The sequence below is a fragment of the Parasteatoda tepidariorum genome, chromosome 4 (genome assembly GCF_043381705.1).
Source record: "Parasteatoda tepidariorum isolate YZ-2023 chromosome 4, CAS_Ptep_4.0, whole genome shotgun sequence".
Lineage (NCBI taxonomy): Eukaryota > Metazoa > Arthropoda > Arachnida > Araneae > Theridiidae > Parasteatoda > Parasteatoda tepidariorum.
The window spans coordinates 80,880,262-80,906,107 of record NC_092207.1 but is presented as its reverse complement, the minus strand read 5'-3'; the positions used below and the strand labels follow the sequence as shown (position 1 = coordinate 80,906,107).

Here is a 25,846-nt window from a genome sequence, read left to right as displayed (position 1 = left end):
GCCAAAATACTCAACCTTACTACAAACGATGGATTATTGAAATCACAAGGTTACCCTAAAATATCTATCCAGTTTCAAACAGTTCAAAGCATTCACCTTACAAAGGCGAGTGATACACAAAAGAAAACGTACAATCACTAAGTTTCTGTTTTATACTTTAAATCTTCTATGTGCGCCCCTTAGTTACCCGACACACATGCCAATGGTAAACTAATTCTATCAGTCAAAAGCATGTGATTCATGGAAAGCTCCTGTTTTATACTTTAAATCTTCAATGTGTGCCCCTTAGTTACCCGACACATTTTATGCTTTAAATCTTCAATGTGCGCCCCTTAATTACCCGACACACATGCCAATGGTAAACTAATTCTGTCTGTACAAGAGCAGGTGATACATGAAAGATACGTTCACTCACCAAGTTTCTATTTTATTCTATAAATCTAAACCCCTTGATGTTTCAGATTCACTTGATCAAGTTGTTCATTCACCTTGCGTGTCCCTTAGTTACCCGACACAGACGCCAATGGAAAAATAATTCCCTCTGTTCAAAAGCGGGTGATACATGAAAAGATACGTACACTCAACAAATTTCTATTATATACTATAAATCTTCAACATCTCCTTGGTTACCCGATTCACATACCACTGGTAAACTAATTCCATTTGTACAAAGGAGGGAGGTATATATGGTACAAAGGTACATATGGAAAGATATGCTCAGACAGTTACTTACTACAATTCTTCGACCTAAGCCCCCCTCCTTGGTAACCCGACATACATTCCACTGGTAAATTCAAACTATCCTTTTTTTTAATACTATCAATGTCCGGTTGTGATCGTGTAGTTTTATGGGCATAAAGGTACCTAATCATTGTCTTTTACAAGTTTTTTGCCCGTCACAGGCTCATGTGCAGGCAATGTTAGCAACATCACATCACATAAAATAAAACAAAAACAACATTGAATAAGAAATAAATATTTTACAGATGATAAGGACTTTACAGTTAAAAAGAGATTATTACTTAGATTAATTTTATGCTGATGGCAGCCAAAGATTTCCGGATATTCCATTTTAGTTAAGGATCTCATCAAATGGTTTTTTCTACCCAATAAGAATGATCCATACAACAACGAGAAGCAGTTTGAAATCACTATCTTTCAATGCTATACAGGGTGTCTCATAAATATTAATACGAACTTTAAGGAGATCTAGGGCCTATCATAAGAATTGAAAATTGTCAAAAGTTAATTGAGGATAATGAGTTGGCGACTCTAAGTGAGTCCCCTAAATAATTAAATTAATTCTGAACCTATTTGAAACGATTTTTGACAATAATTAGTAAAAAACATAAAATTTAGGTAATTTAAATAAATAAATATACTAGATCAAAGACACGCTACTCCATAACAAAGAAGTAGAAGTACATCTGGCGGCGTACGATGAATTTCCGGCTATGGATTTCAGTGCAACTCTCAATTCTTATGATGTGCTTCTGCAACCCCTAAAGTTTCTACCAATATTTATGGAGCATCCTGCATATAAATATAAAATTTGAAGTGTTCTACGCATTACTGTGCATTGAAAGTACTAACTCCTTAACACAGTCTAAAGTTATAGCCCTCCCAGAAAATGATTTTGCTTAAAAAAATATACTTTTGTTTAAAAAAATAATAATTATTTCACGTAAAATATTTCAATGGCTTTTTTTAATAACTACATATGCACTTAGTTTATGGGAACTAAAATGACACATTTGAGAAAAAAAGTTTCAGAAGAATTATTCAGGAGATTGAGGCAAAGAAATGTTTAGCTGTTCTTAATGGGAGTGCAAATTTCAGTTTAAAAAAAAAAAAAAAAAAAAAAAAAAAAAAAAAAAAANAAAAAAAAAAAAAAAAAAAAAAAAAAAAAAAAAAAAAAAAAAAAAAAAAACTCTGCAAGAAGCATTTATTAAAGTTATAAATTTAAAAGTACTAATTTCTTCACTACTTGATAAATACAAAATCATGTTTATGTTTTATTTCTATATTTCTGACAGATAAAAATAAAGATAATGTAATAGATGAAAACCCAGATTATGATTGCGCTGGAACTGATGGATTGTTTGCTCATGAAAAACACTGCAATTACTATTACACTTGCAAAAACAATAAGGCAGTTCTAAAAGAGTGCCCTCAAGGTCAAGCTTTTGACAGTCACAGGGAACGCTGCGAAGATTGGTACTTGGTTCACTGTGGAAACAGACTTCGACCTGATGGTACGTAAAGTAATGTTTTTATAATTATCTTCACTCACTGTAAAAACTGTGGTGCTATAGCTCTCCGAATTTGTGTTTGGTATAATTAAGAATTAAAATAGGGGTGAGATTAAAAATAAACTGAAATAATTTAAATAATCTTCCTTTCTTTTCAGAACTTGATCACACGTTTGATGATTTCCAAAGCACTTACGAAGATCGAAGAACTTCTACACCTTATCCATTCACTAGAACTACGCCAGGTAATGTAGCTTGAGAAATATAGTATACATATAGCTCGAGAATAATAGTATAATAAAGAGAAAAATAGTTTACGTAACTAAAGTATACTATTATTCTCTTTATTGTATCATTTTAAACAGCGAAGAGCCATTACATTATGACCACCCTCCATCTATAACAATGGGCTCACCCAGGTTTTCATGGTTTCTCGCCCAGGAACAATGTTTTCATAGGGCACATTAGGACCCATAATCCTCATAGAACAATCCCTGACGTCTGTAAGCTACTTGAACATAGTTGCAGACCAGGTTCACCCATTCATGGCAACAGTTTTTCCTGAGGGGGATGGTGTTTACCAACAGGATAATGCTCCACGTCATAAGGGTCAAATCGTCATGGATTGGTTCGAGGAATATTCCAGTGACTTTCAAGTCATGTCTTGGCCCCCAAATTCACCTGACCTTAATCCAATAGAGCATTTGTGGTCCTACTTGGAAAACCAAATTCGTGCTGCCACACTACCCCAGTTGCGTCAACAATAAACAGTTAGTTTTAATAATTGTTTTAAATCGTCTGCCGATATAATAACTGCAACTCCAGCTGGTTGCTAGGCAACCAAACGACTTTTTCTTATTATTAATGTTTTTGTTTATCATTCGTCTCTGTATGTCTGTGGAAATAAAAGAATGTAAAAACTAACATAATGGTGCCAAAATACTCAACCTTACTACGGACCAGGATTTGAAAGACAAAAAATTACGTTCCTGCGCTTAAAGAGGTGAGAATTTATTTACGTAACTTCATTTTTATTTCCTTTCCACTTAATCAGAATGACTTCAACACAAAATGATTCGGCTGACAACATGGCGCTATTGAAACGCAAACGTAGAACAATTCGAGCCAATATTACTCGCTTCATTAGCCAACTAAAGGACACTTTAAATTCTACTTCGAATGCCGATATTGAATTCACTTGTAGTCGTCTTGCCGAAGTACTTAATGACATGGAAATAGTGGATAATGATATACGCATATTACTTTCGGATGCAGAATACGAAATTGATGTAGCGCAATGCCAAGAGTATACGGATAACGCCAAGCGTGCGATTTTTGATGCAAATCGTGCAATGAAAGAAGATCAAAACAAGAATGAGACTGTAGATTCACCAAATGTTACTAACTTTCCGATTCAAAATGTGAATTCTGTGTCACCACAACAAAATGTAAAACTACCGACAATAAAATTAGAACCCTTTCGTGGCGACGTTGAACAATGGCAATGTTTTTGGGAACAATTTAAAACGTCTGTAGACGATAATCCAAATCTATCATCAATTAATAAACATGTTTTTCTCAGAGGATATTTAGAAGATGAACCAAAACGATTGGCTGATGGTATAAGTATTGTAAAAGCTAACAACCCCCTCGCAATGTGAGGGAATTGCAGGACCAGTTGGTGAGCGCTTGGTACCAGATACCTCAGACTACCTATCAGCACCTTGTGGAATCAATGCCACGGCGGGTGCTAGCAGTTTTGAGGGCTAAAGGTGGTCCTACATGCTATTATCAGGGTGGTCATAATGTAATGACTCTTCGGTGTACATATTGACTATATTTACACTCTGTATTATATTGATTAAAAGATACAATGAAACCGAATTGATCGTATATACTAAGCAAATAAATATTATCAAAACTACCAGAATATGGGAACACCAAACATGGGTATTTTTTAATGATTTTGGTAAAATTAATAATGAAATATAGTTTTATAATAGGTGATACAATTCGGTAAAAGTTATAAAATTTGGTAATTTTATAATATCTTAGAGTATAGCGAAAAAATAATTTATTAAGTTAAATTTACTTATCAATTTTGTAGTTTTTACTAAATGTGTGGTAATATGAACTATAATTTTGAAAATCAAAATTTCTGGTAAACCGTTACCTTATGAACGAAAAAAGTACCAAATGAATAATTTACATACGAAATTTTCTTTTCTTAGTACCAGAAAAAAAACTTTGAGAGAAATGTCATTCCTATACAGATTTACGGTAATTTTACCAGAATTTTTTTCTCCGTGTTTGTAATAGAAATGAGCATAAGTCTTTGTAACATGACTACCGGTCTAACTTGTATGTTGACCGCTTAAATAAACCAAACTTATCTAGGAATGCAATTGAATTGCTATTCTTATCATTTCATAAGTTGACCAGAAAAAAAACTTTTTCTGTAAATATTCAATTTCGTGGATTGGGGAAATCGCATTAAAAGCTTAACAAACTCATCAGTAAGTGTACCGAATGGGGAATCTTTTAAGGACTTTTATAACAATTGATTAGTAAGTTAGCATTAAAAAAATAATAAATTCCAGGTGGCTCCGCTCCTTTTCAAGAAATCAAACATCATTTTATTAATAAAACATGTGATTATTATAATTTAATGTACGAACATTTAGTTAACATGTTAATCGAAACAAAATGAATGATTTCGTGGATTAGAAAAACTGAATACGTGACACAAAAAGAAGAAAAAAAAACGAAGTAATTTTACTCCTTTTCAATATCATAACGTCGTAATATAAGCTCTTGTAGATAACAGTTTTTTATCATTCTTGAGTTAGGTTTTTATTCTTTGAAAAATTCAGTATAAATGTCTAAGATCTGGCAACGTCTCAACACGTGGTAACATTACATCGTATTCCCTGTACATTTTGCAGCACACTTTTGTAATATCATTATAATTTATTTCCTACAAGCCTCAAAATTATTGTGCAGCAAAACAAAATGTAACATAAATAATGTTAAGTCGGCGAATTTCATATGTTTCTTTGTGCTGCTGATATTTTAAGAAATTATTTGTTATACGAAAGCAACTGGCATACAGAAGTAATAAAATATGCACCCAGTATCCTAAAAACAATTAATTAAACTGAAGTATTGCAGTTTTCCTATGACATTATAGCTCAGATTAGTATAAATCAATGCATTCGTATCATCAAGAGTTAAAAACGCCTTTTTTTTGTACTGTCATCTGCTGATAATAAAAAGAACTTTTGTTAGGAATAAAGTGAATACAGATCATTTTTGGTTTTTAATTATAACCAGTTAAGCATTAAATTTATATTATGAATTGTAATTCATTCCAATAATTAATCTCATAATACCTCACAATGTGGTAATTATACTTATTTCTTAAGATGGTATTCACTAAATAAAATTTTTAAATCAGGTTAAAAAAAATTAATGCATTCTATCTTTGTTGGGATACATAGGAATGACATGATATAAATCATGTTTGGTATTACATACACGGGTTTCACTGTCACTTAAATTAATGACAAATTGAAAAAACTTAAATGTGAATTTAAAGCTAAACGAAAATTTAGATATGTCTTTTAAAAATACGTTATCAAAAAGCATTTTTAAAACAATGTCTTTTGGATAAATAAATGGCAACATATGAACATTTTGACAAATTAGAACATTTTTAAATTAATCCCCTCAGGACCTGCGAAAGAAAAAAAAAGTGCTTTACCAGACTATAAGAGTAAACGCACTAAAGTATACGTATACATTCTAATACAAGATTTAATACGAGAATACCAAAATTGGATGCCGTGTATGTGATCATGCTGGTGTCAGCAAGGCTCGTTGAATACATAATACCGTAGGCCAGGAAGGAAGAATCGCTAGGTCACGTATATGAAATCACGTTCCTGAATGATTAAGGGATTAAAGGATAAAAAGGGTTAAGGGATAAAAAAAAAGTTTATAACTTCCATTTGTATCTTTTTCAGGCAGTACCACAGAAACGCCGTTTGTGTGTCCAACAGAAAACGGAATTTATCCGCACGAAACCAACTGTGGAAAATATCATGTTTGCAAAGGTGGAGTGGTAGAAACTAAACTGTGTCCAGAAAAGGAACTTTTCAATTTAGAGCAAAATAGATGCATTGACGAAGAAGAAACTAACTGTGGAAAACGTATACACCCTAAAGGTATAAATAACAGATTGCTCAAGGCTAAAGATTAGTAAACTTGAAAATTATTTTTTTAATAAGTTATGATTTCTTGCGATAACATTTTAAAAAACAAAAATGTTAATTTATATATACTTAAATAACTTCTTTGTAAAATTATTGATAAGTAGCACTGCAAGAGAAAAAGCCACATAGTCTTTTGGTGCAAGCCACAAGAGTGCTCGATAGCTTCTTTCAGCTAACATTTCAAAAGTAAAAACTCTTATTAGTTAAGATACAAACCTAAGTCATGAATCTCATCATTTTAAATATTTTGTGATAAACTCTATTCTGTTTATCGCATCTTTAATTTTCTCAGAAACTGATTAAAGTCATTGAAATTTTGCTTCAACTTTCTGATATTTTCATGGATGACAGTAAAGTACAAACATTTTGGCTATCAAACAGTTACCTCATATACAAGACTGAGCTATTAAATGACGGCCTTTTTTTAAATCGAAAATATATGAACTGATTGGAATAACAGATGATTCAATATCATTATTCGACTTTTTTTCATAACTATTACGATGAGAAACAATTTTTTTTTTTTTTTTTTTTTTTTTTGCTATCTGCTGCATAACATTTTTTAATTTGAATATTTTAGCATCGCTGATTTCAAATCTGCAATCGGTTTCTCACTCCAAGCTAGTTTTTAGTAACTTTGGCATTTTTAGTCTATTTTTCTCGAAATGTACAAATTTTTTTTAAAAACGTTACATATAATAGCAGGTCACGTAAATGTTGCAATCAACTTTTAGGGGAGTTAGGGCGCATCATCAGAACTAGAAACTGCATGGAAACCCATGACCGGAAATGTTGTCATACGCCGCTAGAGGCGTTTTACTATTATGAACTGTTTTTCGTGTGCTTCTGAACAAGTCATAATAGGCCGCCTATGACGGCATTTCCAGGCATGGGTTCTTATGCACTTTTAGTCGTTATGATGTGCCCTAACTCCCCTAGAAATGCGTCGTAACATTTACGCTATCCCCTGTTATATATAACGTTTTATAACTTGCAAATTTTGATAAATATAATTTACTATACTAAAAATGTAATTGTAAAAAATCTTTGGTCTTAGAGAAAAACTAATTTTAAATTTGAAATCCTCACATCCGAATCAGGCAAGATCAAGTATTTGTATAAATGCAACAAAAAAAGTTGCTCCCCAGTGCTGCAACCAAGTCATTAACTTACTGTTCCGTTTGCTCACTACTAGTACCCTAAATCACGACAACTTTTAGAGCTCAAAAATCATCAGACCCTTGTCTTCTACTGTTTAAGTTTACAAAAACAATGTATTCTGATTTTTGAAACATTAAAGTAAGGTAAATGTTATACATATATATTATGTATATTATAGAGATAATACAACGCATAAAATCTATGTGTAATAGTGGTAAAACAATTCATAAATTATATGTATTATAAAGACAAAATAACTTATAAACTATAATTATAGACTAGCTGAATACTCACTCTACGTACGAGGTGGGAACAAAGTAAATGATCAATAAATCAGTATTAATTAACACTACAAAATCACGCACAAAACTGACAGACATATACCGACACAATTAAGTAAGCTAAAACAATTCCATTTTTTAATTGATTGTTTCCCTTCCCAGTAGCTTTATGTTATTAGATTAAGTAAAACATGTATTTCAAAGTTCACCCCTTCAAAATAAAGATTAATTATATTTAGTATAATTTGCATAATGCTCGATGTCAATTCCTGATAGTCAAAAAATATCCTAATCAACCATTTTCACCTATTCATATCGATTTCGCTGGGCCGTAAAAGCCTATTTCCACAGAAGTGTCTTGATATCAATCATAGCAAATTTAGTACTTATTAAAAAACATCACTTGACATAATAACAGTGATGTCTATAAATAAAATTAACTAAGCATTGGCGTCAGTAATAATATGGCTATTTTATATGGTTTCCTAAATGAATAAGTACCTTTACTCCATTAATTTAGCTTTTAGTACAAAACTTAATTTATCACTTCAGTTCGTACCTATTACCAAAATTAATTAAGCATCATTAGTGTCAATAACAATATGGCAATTTTTTAAGGTTTATATAGATGCGAATAAGTACCTTTTCTCCATTAACTTAGCATTTTAATACAATTTTTTTTTGTAAATATTCCCAAAATTAATTAATTGTAATTTTTTAAAACAATTAGTAACGACACTAATATTTTTATAATCATTTTTGGTGAACAAAATAACATCGGTACTTATTTCGAATGACGTAAAAAATTTCCAGACTATTATTGACACCAATAATGTTTAGTTAAATGTAGTACCGTTATTGCGTTATAGGTGCTGTGGTAATGAGAACCTATTATATCAATCTAGGTATTGTGATAATAGGTATTTACTGCTCTCTAAAGTTGATGAGTACCCTAATATCACCATACTACACATACATAACCAACCTTTTTTTTTCTGTTGCTATTTGTTGTATATTCCGCAACGGCTTCATAACATTTGATTTACCATAAAGTAAGTTATTAGTTCAACTCACAAAAATAAAGATTACATATAAAATCATTTAATACGTGATATTCAGAATTTACCATAACTTTTCCATGGCTTTAAAGTTAACTTTAATTCTATTTCTTTCGTTCTTGTTGAGTTTCCGATATTTAAGCTAATAGAGACACGCTTTTAAATTGCAAGTATCAATGAAAAAAGCGCATGGTTTTTTATAAACCTCTTAAAATACCATTTTGGTCGACATCGTTCTCCATACATCGTTGAATTATTAAGGTCGATTTTATTTGTCATAACCTAACATAGGAAATCAAAGATAAATAGTCCCGCAGTGGACTGATCGTTAAGACACGGTTCCCAGCAGATCACCGAAGTCAAGCATCACTGGCTGCGGTCAGTGTGCGTGTGGGTGACCACTTGGATCAGCCTGCGTAGGGACCGAGGGTGTGCGGTATGGGTCCTCGTTAAACTGTTCTACCGTAAAGTGCTCGACTTCGCGTGCAGGTCGTCGGGCTACCGAAGCGGGAGTGCCATCCCCTCTGCAGAGGATCAAAATTGTGATGGCATGTCTTCGGATCATCCTCAGGGATGTTTCTCAGATCGTCGCCAATAGCCCATTGTGCAGCACTAGTGTGACGTAAATGAGCAATAACAAAGATAAGTAATTTATAAAAACGTGCGATAAAACTAAATTTTAATTTATTAGAGCTGCAAAACAGCCTTACAATAAACGATTTATAAAAGCTCATGGAAAACTCATTCTCTGGCACGTAGCGCGCAAACCGGTGGTCGGAGGTGTTTTTAAGTAGACAGTTAGGTCCGCCACGTTTTCAGTTTTCAAATATATTTAGACGAAATTTGGTGCGAATCTGTTCAAAATTGCGAATGCCAATCTGTTCAAAATTGCAAAATTGCGACGCAAAATTGCGAAATCTGTTCAAAATTTCCGATAAATACGGCACGTACATACAAACACGTAAACATTTTGCTTTATTTATATAAATACAATGAATCTTATGAAATACATGTATTTTTAAAGATTTTTTTTAACAAATGAGTATTAAAGGTTTCATTATAGAGACTAAAGAACTTTTAAAATAATATAAAACTCTTTTGTCCTATTAGAGTATGATTTATAAGTTCTATCATAAAGACTATAGATTATAATAGATTATAAAAGATATAAATGGTGTATTATTTAAATCGTTTTCCAAATTTAAATTTCAAGCAAGTAGAAAAATCTCATATTTAGATATTTAGGGGATAAAAAGTATTCCAGAAAAAAGTTTACCAGCTGTGCAAAATCTGAAAGCTTATTTTAACACAACAATCTGTAGAGCAGGTAAAATGAATGCTGAACGCTTACTATCTTACCCAGGACTCGATAAAGAATCTCAAAGAAATGGCGATATTCTTAAGTTATATTGGGATGCTAGAAGCATAATGAATTCTCTGTAACACTTTTATCTGAAGTTAACTTTAATTTTGTAACTTTTTATATTCACTGTTCTCGTTTATTGTTCACGCATTTTAATTGTTGTGTATTCTCATTGTTCATGTATTCATATTACTCAAATTTTCGCTTTTGGTATATGTTTTTTAACAGCAGGCAGTGAACTTGTCGTTCTTAACCACGGAAGGTGCCGGAAGTTTTGCTCATTTAATGTTGCCTGGTGAACACTTTATGACCAGGGGCACGGAGGCGAGCAACATTAATCACGCCACACTGCCGCAAATACCTGTATATAGGATGAGCTACATTCATAAATATATCACACAACAGAGGACAACACAGAGAGAAGCGTCCATGCCCTAACCGGGATTCGAACCCGCAGTCAAGCACGCTAACCACTCGGTCACCTAGCCGGCTTCTTGTATATGCTGCCTGTATTAAATGGATTGACTTCCAATAAAACCATATGTTTTAAAATAATTTACACAACACATTCTTTTTCCAAAAAGTATGAAAACTAAATTTCACTAAACTGTCACATTATGTGAAAACAACTTTTTATAAAAATCATTTATCAATAGTATTATTACTTAATTTATTTATCAATCTACTGCTTATTTCATTCTTTTGACTTGACATTATGTTTTCTGCAGATGATCGAAACAACAAAGTTGTGGATGAAGAATCTGATTTCAATTGCACCAATCGGCATGGTTGTTTTACGCATGAGCGGATGTGCAAGTGGTACTATTATTGTCATGATAATAGAACAGAAGTGAGAGAATGTTCTGGCGACAGGTACTTCGACTCTGAGAGAAATAAATGCTTGGAATGGTGGATGGTTGTTTGTGACAAAAGAATAACTGACCCAGAAAGTAAGTACCTCTGAAGAAAGAACTTTAAAGATTTTCAATCTAAACTAATATGAAATATCGAAGATATATCGAATATTCCATAACAACTCAATCTGTTTTCAGAAATTTAGTTAGAAAGATTAAAAATAAAAAGAAAGAAAAAGAAATCCCTAACAAGGAAATGACACTAAAGAAAGATAAAATTTTGGTATCTAACAAAATTTCTGTATTTTTGAGGTGCTGAATTCGAATATTCTATTTAAGGATTTCTTAAATGATTTCTAAGTTATTCAAAAAACGGTTATTTTGCATGACAAAAAGGAAAAATAGATTACATATTATAAATTATTTTAACGTATCTTTACTTAATGTGTTGGATTCAAACCTCAAATCAGTCAGAGTTCTATTTTTGTTGTTCAATATAAAAATCGATCATTTCTCATGTTCACATCATTTTCAATATTTTTATCTAAATCGATATGTTTCTTCTCTTACACTTGCACCTATCAATTATCTTTGCAAAACTATAAACATAATTTAGGTACGATGCATCAGCAATATTTTTAACTCTTTAGAAATTTTATAAAATAATTCTGCAAACAACAAAGTTATAAAATTTTCTTTCTTTTATCTGTGATCTATTATGCAGATCTTGCGTAAACAAAAGTACATCTCTACATACTAGACTAAGAACAGAAGAAAAAAAATTCTTATGGAGTGCACAGAAGAAAAAAATGTTGAAATTTATAGTATTGGATACTTCAACATTCAACATTAAACAACAAAAAATACTGGAATGTAAATTTACATGATAAAGAAATTTACATGATTATAAATCGATAAGGGAAAACATTTGAATTCACAACTATTCATGTTGTACCTCTGGCTATCGAAGGAGTAATGTAACTAAATTTGACCAACGAAAATGTGTAAACGCAACTATTTTCTAAGGAATAAATATTTTATTGGGTAAATTCGCTCTTGATGCAAACATTAAACAGTCAATAACATTAAGTCATTTCTTTAGCGAAAATGGATTCAACTAGAAATCGTCTTGTGCAAAATGATAATATTTATGTTTGTTTTTTTTTAACCAAAATTACCACATCTACTGAAATAATAATAGCATGTCAAGCTTAGTGACCAATTACTTTTACGGTTCTATGAAATTAAATCAAAAGTATGAATTAGATTGCGTGATCTGTAATTTTAATGATAAATAAAAGACACTTTGAAACATTGACTCTCGTGATCAAATGCTTCGTCAAATGCGGTTGCTTTTGAAAATCACTGTTATGAATGAGACAAAAACCTCAGTTAATTCTAGTAATAAAAACATTCTTCGCTTGGATGAAAAAAAAACGATTTAGTGAATAAAGTTTCTAAAAAGTCTCAAGACTTCTAATTACGTAGTAACCATTATAAATGAATGAAAAAAGTCTCAAGATTTGCAGTTTTATGAACTACAAATTAATATTAATAAATATATTTTAAATAACCAAAATACTATTAATAAATACTATTAATACTATAATATACTATACTATAAATAACATACTGTACTACTAATACTATTAATACTATTAATAAATAACCAAATAAAAAGTATTTTTACATGAAGTTATGTATGGATAATTCCTTGTAATCCAAAAATTTTTAATAAAATATAAAATAAATAAAAAATTATGCCATAAAATATATTATTACGTATATATGACGTATAAAATTTTACCTTAATTTTAAAGAATGTAACTTTGTAATTTTATTTGGCAAAACACAAAAACTAAACGAAATTGGTCGAATAATTCCAGAGAAATTTAATTTTAAACAAATAAGATTGTGAGAGGATTTTCTTGATGTGAATAATTTTCATCACCATACTTTTTTCAATTTCTCATAACTATTCGGTCGATTTCGCTCAAAATTTTTATTTTACCATATAAAATTACAATCTTTAAAATTATGTAAAAATTTGCGTATCTTACGATTCAAAATATTTTCGACTATTTTTTAATAATAATAATAAAATAATAAATACTTATTATAATATATTTTTTGCATGAAATTATTATATGCAAAAATACGTAAAAAGGGAAATTTACATTAATGGGTCAAATTCGATCGCTCTCCTGACCAAACTATTCAGAACGTATTTCCAGATTCCGTCAACTCCCTATATTTTCAGGGTCAGGAAAAGAAGGCATGTCAAAAGAGAGGCATGCTTATTGCACGTTTTTCTGTCTAATTTCGTAATTTAAATTTAGTCTGCTCTAACTAATTAGCACATTCACTGTCAGTCCCTCTTTCTTGTTAGAAAGTGATTCCTATTTTTCCTTGTAAACTTATTTTAAATTATAATGTTAAGTTTTTGCTAATGTTGTGATTTAATTGGACTCAGAATTACTTTGCCTAAAACACTGTCACCTATTTTCTTTAATATACATAAGATCAAAAAGAGATTCAGGACTCAGGAAGTTTCAGTTCTTTCTTTTCCTTTTTTAAGCACTGTACATCACCGACATGAAGGAACAAAAAGTGTATATCCCCCTTCCTCCACTGAAACTAAAAAATTTCACCCAAAAGCAAACATTTAATTAAAATTATAAATTGTTGACGAAACAATTTGTTTGTGTTATTTTAGCAACAAAAGAACCAACTGGAAAAGATACATCAGATGATGAAAATGATTCTACGATATCTACTAATGATGAAAACAAAGGAACGGGAGTTACTGATGGAAATAAAGGAACAGGACCCACTGATGATGGAAGGGAAGGAACAGGAGCAACTGATGATGGAAGGAAAGGAACAGGCGTTACTGATGACGGAAGGGAAGGAACAGGAGCCACTGATGACGGAAGGAAAGGTACAGGCATTACTGATGACGGAAGGGAAGGAACAGGGGTCACAGATGATGGGAGGAAAGGTACAGGTGTCACTGATGACGGAAGAGAAGGAACAGGAGCCACTGACGATGAAAGAAAGGAAACAGGAGTTACTGATGATGGAAGGAAAGGAACAGGCATTACTGATGACGGAAGGGAGGGAACAGGAGCCACTGATGATGGAAGAAAAGGTACAGGCATTACTGATGACGGAAGGGAAGGAACAGGAGCCACTGATGATGGAAGAAAAGGAACAGGAGTAACTGATGACGGAAGGGAAGGAACAGGAGTAACTGATGATGGAAGGAAAGGAACAGACCATACTGATGACGGAAGGGAAGGAACAGGAGTTACTGATGATGGAAGGAAAGGAACAGGCCATACTGATGACGGAAGGGAAGGAACAAGAGTTACAGATGATGGAAAGAAAGGAACAGGCCATACTGATGACGGAAGGGAGGGAACAGGAGCTACTGATGACGGAAGGGAAGGAACAGGAGCCACTGATGACGGAAGGGAAGGAACAGGAGTTACTGATGATGGAAGGAAAGGAACAGGCCATACTGATGACGGAAGGGAACGAACAGGAGTTACTGATGATGGAAGGAAAGGAACAGGCAATACTGATGACGGAAGGGAAGAAACAGGGATCACAGATGATGGTAGAAAAGGTACAGGCATTACTGATGACGGAAGAGAAGGAACAGGGGTCACAGATGATGATAGGAAAGGTACAGGCATTACTGATGACGGAAGGGAAGAAACAGGGGTCACAGATGATGGTAGAAAAGGTACAGGCATTACTGATGACGGAAGGGAAGGAACAGGAGTTACTGATGATGGAAGGAAAGGAACAGGCAATACTGATGACGGAAGGGAAGGAACAGGGGTCACAGATGATGGTAGAAAAGGTACAGGCATTACTGATGACGGAAGGGAAGGAACAGGAGTTACTGATGATGGAAGGAAAGGAACAGGCATTACTGATGACGGAAGGGAGGAAACAGGGGTCACAGATGATGGTAGAAAAGGTACAGGCATTACTGATGACGGAAGAGAAGGAACAGGGGCTACAGATGATGATAGGAAAGGAACAGGAGTTACTGATGACGGAAGAGAAGGAACAAGGCCTACAGATGATGGAAGGAAAGGAACAGGAGTAACTGATGACGGAAAGGAAGGAACCGAAGCCACTGATGATGGCAAGAAAGGAACAGGAGTAACTGATGACGGAAGGGAAGTAACAGGGGCCACTGATGATGGAAGGAAAGGAACAAGAGTTACTGATGACGGAAGGGAAGGAACAGGAGCTACTGATGATGGTAGGAAAGGAACAGACGTAACTGATGACGGAAGGAAAGGAACAGGGGCCACTGATGATGGAAGAAAAGGAACAGGCGTTACTGATGACGGAAGGAAAGGAACAGGAGCCACAGATGATGGAAGGAAAGGTACAGGCGTCACTGATGATGGAAGAGAGGGAACAGGGGCTACAGATGACGGAAAGAGAGGAACAGGAGTCACTGATGACGGAAGAAAAGGAACAGGCGTTACTGATGACGGAAGGGAAGGAACAGGAGCCACTGATGATGGGAGAAAAGGAACAGGAGTAACTGATGACGGAAGAGAAGGAACGGGAGTCACTGATGATGGAAGGAAAGGAACAGGCGTTACTGATGACGGAAAGAAAGGGACAGGAGTAACTGATGAAGGAACGGAAGGAACAGGAGCCACTGATGATGGGAGGAAAGGAACAGGAGTTACTGATGACGGAAGGGAAGGAACAGGAGTCACTGATGATGGCAGGAAAGGAACAGGCGTTACTGATGACGGAAGAAAAGGAACAGGGGCCACAGATGATGGAAGGAAAGGAACAAGCGTTACTGATGACGGAAGAGAAGGAACAGTGGCCACAGATGATGGAAAGAAAGGAACAAGAGTAACTGATGAAGGAAGGGAAGGAACAGGAGCCACTGATGATGGGAGGAAAGGAACAGGAGCCACTGATGATGGAAGGAAAGGAACAGGCGCTACTGGAGATGAAAACACAGTAACTGGTGCTACTGATGGTAGGGAAGGGAAAATTTCAACTCCAAAATACACGGCTTCAACTGACAAAGATTCTCAAAAATCCTCTGTTTCACCTTTTACTGTCGTCACTCCAATAGTATGCAATGACGAGGATGAGAGTTATGCGCACGAAGAAGATTGTGAGCTTTATACTCAGTGCAAAGATGGTGTGGCAAGCCTCATGAAGTGCCCTGAAGGCACTGTTTTTGATCGTATGGTCAAGAAATGTTATCGAGAAGACTGGGTAGACTGTGATTCGAGAAAAAGACCTGTATGTAAGTAGTACTTTATTTTACTTTTAATTTTCTTTTTTAGATTGACTGGCTATTAACAAAGAGATTTTAGGCTGCATTGATAACTTGAGTTGAAACAACGTAACACACTGAAAATAAGTTTCGGATTTTTAATAGTGTGTGTTGTCATTGTGTTGCAACTCATAACTGACTTTTTCGATAACTTGGACATAACGTACCAATCGATTTCGATGATGATAAAACGAAAAACCTTTTATCTAATTATCAGATTTTAGCAAAATAAGATACTCTCTTAATGGTTTGTGGGATTGGTTATTGGTTAGACAATCTTTAAAGTTGATATGATTGAATTTAAATATGCTTTATAAATAGTGTAGATGATATGCGATATAGATATTTTAAGTTACGAAATCAAATATAATAACGTATTTTCTCTGAATAAGCTTCCTCTTTTTAGTCAAATACGTATTTTCGATTCTCAAAATTTAGATTTTATTCGCAATAGTTTAGTCACGGTAATACAAAATTTATTTATTCAAAGGAAATTCCGAGAAAAACCTTTATAACCTTAAAAACTTTATAACCTAAAAACCTTATAAACCTTTTCTATTTTATAATAATCGAAATTATTTTTGACAGTGAAATACGCAAATTTTTATATTAATTTAAGGAATTAAATTTTACTTGATAAAATTTAAAATTTTAGCGAAATCAATCGATTGTTTACTAAATTATAAAGTTTTTAAGAAGTCGTTTTTTGTTTTTCGTTTTTTTTTTTTTTTTTTTTTTTTTTTTTTTTGAGAAAAAAAAATTTTTTTTTCATTTCTTAAGAACGAATTGATAGATTCTTACTAATATCAGATGTTGCCATTTCAAGTTGTACAGTTTTAAATTACATTAAAACTGTATACCTTTTAGTCCAAATATTTTCGATCACTATTAAATTTAATGGTAAAAAATGAAAAATCCTTTTTATTAAGTATAAGATTTGCTTAAATGAAAAGTGCGACACAGCAAAAACTAATGTAGTTTTGTAGCTATCAGACTTTCTTACTTTACTTCTCACTAAATTCAATACTTTTCATTCAGCAACCCTATGAGTTGCAATTCATACACATAGATTCAGTTACAGTTTAATATTTTGATTAATAATGTATGGGCTTAAGAAAAATAGCTTTACAGTCTGATACTGCAAATATGTTAAGAAAATTATACGAAAGATGGACTTATTTTACGATTTGCATAATATATATATATATATATATATATATATATATATATAACCAATATTTTTAGAAACGTTAATTTACTTCCTTTAGGTCATAATTGATATTTCCGCATTTTATGTTTTCTTATGTCAATACAAAACTAGAGGTAAATTAAAGAAGAATATATCTGAAAGATAACCTAAAAAATTTTTCTACTTAGTATAACTAACCCCTAAACTATTTAACATGTTACCTATTTCGTTGCAGCCTCAAAAAAACTCTAAGCGTACATTGTATAATTTTATAATTAATATAAACGATATTGATCAGTTTATCAACCAAGCAATATGTTTTCTTTTTCTTTTTACCCAACTATATACCAAATATTTGGTGATTCTTAATCATATTATTTTCGGACTTACTCTTTTTTTCTATTTTTTTCAATAACTGTTTGATTGCCTAAAAAATTGGAAAAAAAGTGAGTTGCCATTTTTTGAAACACCTTTTAGTTTGTTTTATTTAACGTCTTTATCAATGGTAATTCCCGAGTTTTTGATGCGCGTTAATGTCATTGTTAATATAAATTTGGGGTATTGACGTATAAGCATCTGTTCACCCCACTAATATTACAAAGGAGCCAAAGGGGTTTTTAGTTGCAAATTTTTTTTTTAAAAAAACTTATTCGTTTACTGCTGTGACTACAAGTTATACCATTATAGCTAATCCCATAGTGTGATTTTCTCCCGTTTTACAGCACAGGTGTCGTCAAAATTTAGAAACAATACGTAAATCTTCCCATAAATTTGTGCCCCTAACCCTAATGGATCTATATTTTTGGCTCAAATTCTGACCAAAGCTTCTAAAATAAATATTAAGGGACTGATAGTGGGATATCAAATTGCTCTTACGACTGAATTACACCCATTCATACAGAAATCTGTATCTGCATATTCATAGGATAATCTACATCAACTTGAGTCAATATCGATACAACAAATATTGAATTACTTATTATTCATGTAGAAGGGGGAAAATCAAGCAATGTTTCAGACACGAATAAAATAAATGTTTTAATTTCTATCCATTGCTAATATTAGAAACTTACGCTTAATTCGCTTGATAAAAATTTCGCTTGATTAGAATACAGACTTAGCTTTAATAATTCCCCAGGTTTCAGAACACCGAGTGTATTGAGGGATACAAGAGAAAAAGAAAAACCTGGTAACACGATAAAATACATACACACTCCACTTCTATCTGGACTCCACCATACTAAACTGTCACATCGCTGAATAGGGCGCACTGGACTGTAAGATTTCTGCAGGATTGGTTTTCTAGGGCCCCAAATATCCCACCATGAGAGAGAAAATTTTTATTTAACATACAAAGCTGCAGAAATACATCACTGCTTCTGTGACGAACATAAAAAGAAACAGGCTATTGAACCTTTACCTTTGGGATGTTTGCCGGATAACCAGGGGCGCACGCAATGAGCATTTGTAGAATGTACAAGTAACTTGAGGATATGCGTTACGATTAAAACTCGAAGTTTGGCAAATCCTAAGTTTTACCGGTAAACCCTAGCTTCTACCAAAATGCCTTGGTAACAGTTAGACGTGTGCGTTAATATGACTACATTTTAGCCTTATACCAAGCTTTTGCGGCAAAACAGGAGTTACTACGCCACTTTGTTGAACCTTGGGGTTTTACCGGTAAAACCTAGTATTTATCAGACTTCAAGATTTTACAGTAGCGTATGCATCTTTCCATGTATCATCTGTCTTCATACGTCATTGTTTTGGAAATAAATAGTCCTTTAAAACCCCGTGATTTATTAAGGTTAACTCTGGACAGTATTCAGGAAAAAATTCATCACCCTGAATAACTTTTGTTTGTTTGATTAAATTTTAAACAACTTCAGCCAATCTTAATAACCCGAAGGGATCTCCTTAATTATGCCAGTTCATTAGAGTTGACGATATTTTAAGCTGCGAAATCACGGACACAAAACCAAACTTTCTCTGAATTGACATACCTTTTTTTTCTCGCCAGAATTTGAATTCTCTTTTTCAAAATCTGGGCGGTAACAGCAATCTGGATATTATGGTCCCAGCAGTTCAGTTAGAAACTTGGTCGAAAGTTCAAGCCCCCTTAACGTTAATTTAACTTTTTGTGTATTTCAACTTATCACAAGAAGTTTGGTTCAAATTCGTTTATCCAAAGATAATTCGATGTAAGAAATATTTTTTAATGGTTATTTTTTACTTTTTAAAATTTTATTTAATAAAGATCGTAAAGTTTTTGAAAGGCAAGGTGTAAAAATCTTTATATCATTTTAAACTATGTCACTGTAAATGACAAAATATAAAATCTGAAAGTAACTAGTTAAATAATTTCTGAATTATACAATTTCAAAAAAAATTTCTAGAACTATTCCACCGATGACGTTCAGATTTTGCATTTTGTCATTTAAAGTTACATAATTTGAAATGGCATAAAAATTTTAACACATTATTCAAAAAAAATTTAAACCTTTATTAAATAAAGCAATAAATAATTAGTAAAAATTATTTACATAGAATTATCATTGGATAAGTGAATTTTATAAGTGTGAGTTAAGTATTTCGATTTGCTAATAAAGTTTCCAAGATTTGACGCAATATGCAAAGTTTCTTAAAAATCAAAATCCGTCGAAAGAAAGGTATATTAATTCAGAAGAAATACGTTTTTCTGAATGAAGAAATACGTAACTAAATGATACGTCATAAATACGTAAGAAATACGCAATAAAAACTTTATAGAAGAAATACGTTTTTCTGAATGAATTCAAAACTTAAAATATTCTGCCCTAATAAATTAGCATATTAAGTCACCCCTTTAAAACATTAAGATTGGCACCTGTGACAAACTCAAAGATTAGAAAAGTTATTCAGAGTAATACATTGATTTCTTGTTTTTTTTACTTATTTTGTGCTAAAGTATTATTTTAATTCAATTGACAAAACAAGTTATAACTTTTTCTCTTAAAGTTTCAACAATTACTGGAGTAAGTACAACCACAGAAAAGCCAATTAAAGATGAGTGTAAAGAAGAAGATGGAGACTTCCACCATCCAAAAGATTGCAGATTGTATTATACTTGCAAAGACGGGGAATTCCAAGAGAATGAATGCCCTAGTGGAATGCTTTTCGACAACGTCATGAGAATTTGCTTCGACGAAGACAAAGTAAACTGTGGCGATAGATACAGGCCACCAAGTGAGTCATTTTGATATCGATGCTAAATGAATAATATTTTAAAAGAGCAAACAGTTTTATTAGACCTCTGTGATGTCCTAAAACATCTGCCATTGACATTTGTGATCCGTAATGTATAACAAGGACTCTCAAAAGATACACATCCTAGATATCATAAAACTTTATAGCAGTACTGAATCGGAATTATCTTAATCTTTTTACAAATGCCAGTCTATTGGCTATCATGCTAAGGGGGTTTTCAATACTTTTTCACAGTACATATCAAGTCCCTCAAAGCAGGGCATTGATCGAGATAAGCTGCAATCATGTTTTGTCCAGTACCACATAAATACTGAATTGGAATTTACAAATTAGAATTAAAAAATTAATATTTTTAAGACATTCGAGAAAGTTGTTTTTAAAGTTTTATGTTTTACAATGTGAAACATATGATATAAATAACGAATTTAAATTAAAGATCATAGTAACGAATTTAAATTAAAGAACATAAGGTATTATAATACAGAGAATTATTTAAAATTTTTAAAAATGCATTAATTTTTGTTTACTTTTGTATCATTTTTCTCCTTGATATCCATCCAAATCAAGACATAACTAATTTAAATAAACAAGTATTTTTAGTACAAAAATCAAAAATTCTTAGAATGTTTAAATATGGAATTTTCATAATAATTTTCTCTGTGGTACCCATTTAAGTTTAACTTTATATAAATAACTACTTGAAGTAAACAAACTTTTTTTGCTGATTTTCTCTGAGGAATCCATGTAAACAAAAACTGGATATAACTATTCTAAATGAACAAGCGCATTTTATACTACAGAAAATTCTTTAAAGTGATTAAATATGCATTAATTTTCTTTGTGATTATTGATTAAGACATGATATAAATAACTAATAAAAATAAACATTTATGGTATTAATATAGAAAATTCTTTGAAGTGTTTAAATATGCATTAATTTTCTTTGTGATTATTGATTAAGGCATGATATAAATAACTAATTAAAATAAACATTTATGTTAGTACGGTACAGAACCCGTTATCCGGAAATCAGAAAACCGGAAAACCAAAAAACCGGTACGAAATTCGATAAATTTCCCGCCATTTTCAAAAAAAAAAAATTTTTTTCCTCATAAGATTTTAGGATTTTTCTTTCTTTTTTGAAAGATGTTTACCTTACCACCATTTTGGAAATAATCATTAGTGTATTACTTCATCGTTTTTTCTTCTTTTTTAAGATTATTTTTAATTTTTTTTTTTTTTTTTTAGTTGGGTTTAACAATAAAAAAACGGCTTTTTGTAGTGGTTCAGAAAACCGGAAAAATCAGTTATTCGGAATAGCGATGGTCCCGATCGTTCCGGATAATCGGTTCTCTACTATAGAAAATTCTTTAAACTGTCTAAATGAGTATTAGTTTTTACTTTAATTTTCTCTGTGGTATTCACTCAAATTAAGACTTGATATAAATTTTAATTTTATAGAAACAACTGAAACACCAGATGAGTGTGACGAGTGGTTGCGAACTTTAACAACTCCAATTGACAACAGCACTGATGAAGGTACGGTTGCATAATTTTAATATTAATAATATGGTTACTGTATCGCAGGAAATGTTATTTACAATATTTCTCAGGGAAAACAATTCCTGCCATTGTTACACAGCATTAAATAAATTATTTTTATTATTTTGTATGATTACTATTATTATGATTTTTTTCATATATTAATTTATTGCATAAAAAAAACACAAAGATGCAGCCACCTTTTTCTTATGCACACTAAAAAATTTAAAGAAATCTTTTCAATCCTAATATGATTAAAGCTTACTTCTAAAACGTATATTCGTCAACTTATTTACATGTAAATGTATTGCATACTTATACTTAGCACAATAAAAATGTACATTATTAAAAATACACCTTTCCAATTTTTTTTATAATTTTGTTAATGACTAATATTTTTTTCATAAACCACAACTAAAATTTTAAAAAGCATTTACGATCAGAGAAAAAAAAGTTTTCAAATTTAAGTGTATTCGTTAAGTGTAGTTCAGAGTTTAGATGACAGAAATAAAGAATGGTCTGAAGCTCACATAGCTTCAGACCATTGAGTAACAGCTTCTCTGGAAAAAAAAAGGAGTCGTTGTGACCACATAGCCCCCGCCACGCAGATGGTCTGTAAATAAATTAGTCTTAATCTCCATGAACCCAGAAGCGGCTTATGAGAATGCTTCACTTTTTATTTGCACACTACAATAAAGATTTTCGGTACCTTCAGTTTCCATGTTTTAATTTACCCTTATGGTTATTCATAAATCATGAATAACATTTTTACATTTTTCAAGCTTTTAAGTTATACAAGTCTTTTCAATTCTTAACACAATTTATATTGATAACCTTTAAAACTTTTATGAAACCTTTAAAAATTTTATGAGCTAATAATAATGATTTTTATTATTCTAGGGACGACAGGTGCAACAGAAAAGGAAACTGGAGGTACTGAAATAACAGGAGATAGTATATTGACAGAGAAAATAACTGAAAACACACAATCAACTTTTGAAAACACAGAAACAGTGACTGAAAATAAAGACCAATCAACCCCATCATCCAGTATCAATTATACAGGGAGCACTGATCCAACTGAGCCTGACAAAATCACAGTAAGTGATAATACAACTCCAAGCAACCCTAATACGGATATTAATACTGACAGCACTAACAAGGAAAATACTAATTCACATATATCAACAGATATTACTAATAATCCAAGCACTAATAACCCTACAGAAGGATCCACTAATAGTGAAAGCATTTCTACAAAAACGAAAACAGACGATGGGACATCAGATAAGCCAAGCACGCCACTACCAGACACTCCAAACACAAAAAGTGATGAAGAGACATCTTCACAAGACTCAATTTCAACTGATATTGATGGAACTCCTGGTACAGGAGATATGGGAACAAATTCTGATGATGGTTCAACTGCAACTGACAATAAAAAGACTGTAACTGATGGCCTGGGCACTTCTGAAGTATCAGAGATAAGTACAGTAAAAATTTCAACTGAGGGTGAATCAACAATATCAACTAAGACCAATGATAAATTAATTGAAGACACCACAATGGTAACAGGTGTGACCAATGATAATATTCAAACAAATGAGCCAACTAGAATAACGGAAGAAATAACAAACTTATCTCAAGATGTAACTGCCAGTACAAAACTAGAAGTCACTGGTGATATTACAAAAGATGTCACTGAAATTACAACAGCACAAAGTGATGATGGAAACAGTATTTCCCCAAGTGGAACAGGAAACCCAGGTACAAAAAATACAGACTCTACTTCTACTTCATCACCAATTACTGGAGATGGAATTAACACAGCATCTAATAAAGATAAAACATCTATCACTGACAACACTAAATCGATAGATGATTCCACACTTGCACCTACAGTAATTAGTACAGACGATGAAGGCAAAGGATCAGAAGATTCTAAAACTCCACAAACAGATGTGACAGAAAATGATCAGACTTCTGGTTTTACATCAAGTGATATCACAAATACAAATTCTGTAACGGATGGCAGCACTAACAATGAAAACACTTCAGATGAAAATAATAAAAATCGAAGCACATTAGATGATAAAGCTGGATCAAGCAGTTCACCAGATGATAGAACAGGCTCAAACACCACACCTGATGACACGACAGGTTCAAACAGCACACCTGATGACACGACAGTTTCAAACATCACGCCTGATGACACAACAGGTTCAAACAGCTCGTCTGATGACACAACTGGTTCAAACAGCACGCCTGATGATAGAACTGGTTCAAAAAGTACACCTGATGATATAACCAGTTCTAATAGTACACCTGATGACAAAACTGTCACGAGCAGTACACCTGATGACAAAACTGTCACAAACAGCACACCTGATGACAAAACTGTCACAAACAGCACACCTGATGATAAAACTGTCACAAACAGCACACCTGATGACAAAACAGGTTCAGATGTCACACCAGTTGAAATTACAACTGATAAAACTAATTCAGATAACACAGATACAGTAACAGACAGCACAAACAGTTCACCAGATGACTCAAGTGATACTACACATCAACATTCAACCATCCATCCTTGCTTAAACCACACTCACACAACCCCAAAACCTATAGGACCCCCAGAAACAGATTGCGAAAAACATGATGTTGACTGTATCATAAAAGAAACTGGAGATGTTAGAAAGTGGTACAAGTGCACGAAAAAACAAGGAAACTTTCCTCATCCAGTAACTGATCATTTATTTATAAGATGCAAAGATTGGAAACCTCAGGTAAAGAAATGTGGAAAAAAACAGATTTTCTCAGCAGAATATATGAAATGTATACGAATACATGATTTTTGAAGTGTTTCTTAAAATTTTACAGATTTTATTCTTAACAAGCAGTATTTACTCTCTTCCACAAATACAGATAAGAGACAGCATTATGTAAATAGATATATTCATTTAATAAATGTGTGTTTAAAAAAAAAAAAAGAGTGCATAAAAAAAACATTTTAATTTTATTTTTAAAAAAATAAAGTTTTACTCTGAAATATATTTTGCAATTATGTTTCTAAATTACAATTTTGCAATTGTTCATCTTTAAGACGTAATTTAATATGAAACAAAGAGACTAGAGATTTTATATTAACTATTTAAGGCAACAAAATCTGTTATCTCCTAACACAAATAATTTGTAATTTATTTTTAATATCTTAATATACATGTAACACAATTTTTAATCTCTTAATATATATAATTTTGTCAATTCTTTCTTACATCACAGTTAATA

The 25,846-nt window shown here is 32.3% G+C and overlaps 1 protein-coding gene across 1 annotated transcript in view; it reads left to right on the top strand.

The window, feature by feature from the left end:
- Positions 1–25,607, top strand: part of LOC107446911 (serine-rich adhesin for platelets) — a gene marked incomplete in the record, with an annotated part of 64,167 nt that extends 38,560 nt beyond the window's left edge. Inside the window, 8 exon segments of the mRNA XM_071180113.1 lie at positions 2,037–2,255; positions 2,411–2,497; positions 6,278–6,478; positions 11,118–11,339; positions 13,960–16,548; positions 20,765–20,992; positions 22,475–22,552; positions 23,456–25,607. Of these exon segments, the coding sequence (XP_071036214.1) occupies positions 2,037–2,255; positions 2,411–2,497; positions 6,278–6,478; positions 11,118–11,339; positions 13,960–16,548; positions 20,765–20,992; positions 22,475–22,552; positions 23,456–25,416 (5,585 nt within the window).
- Positions 25,608–25,846: the final 239 nt, after the last annotated feature.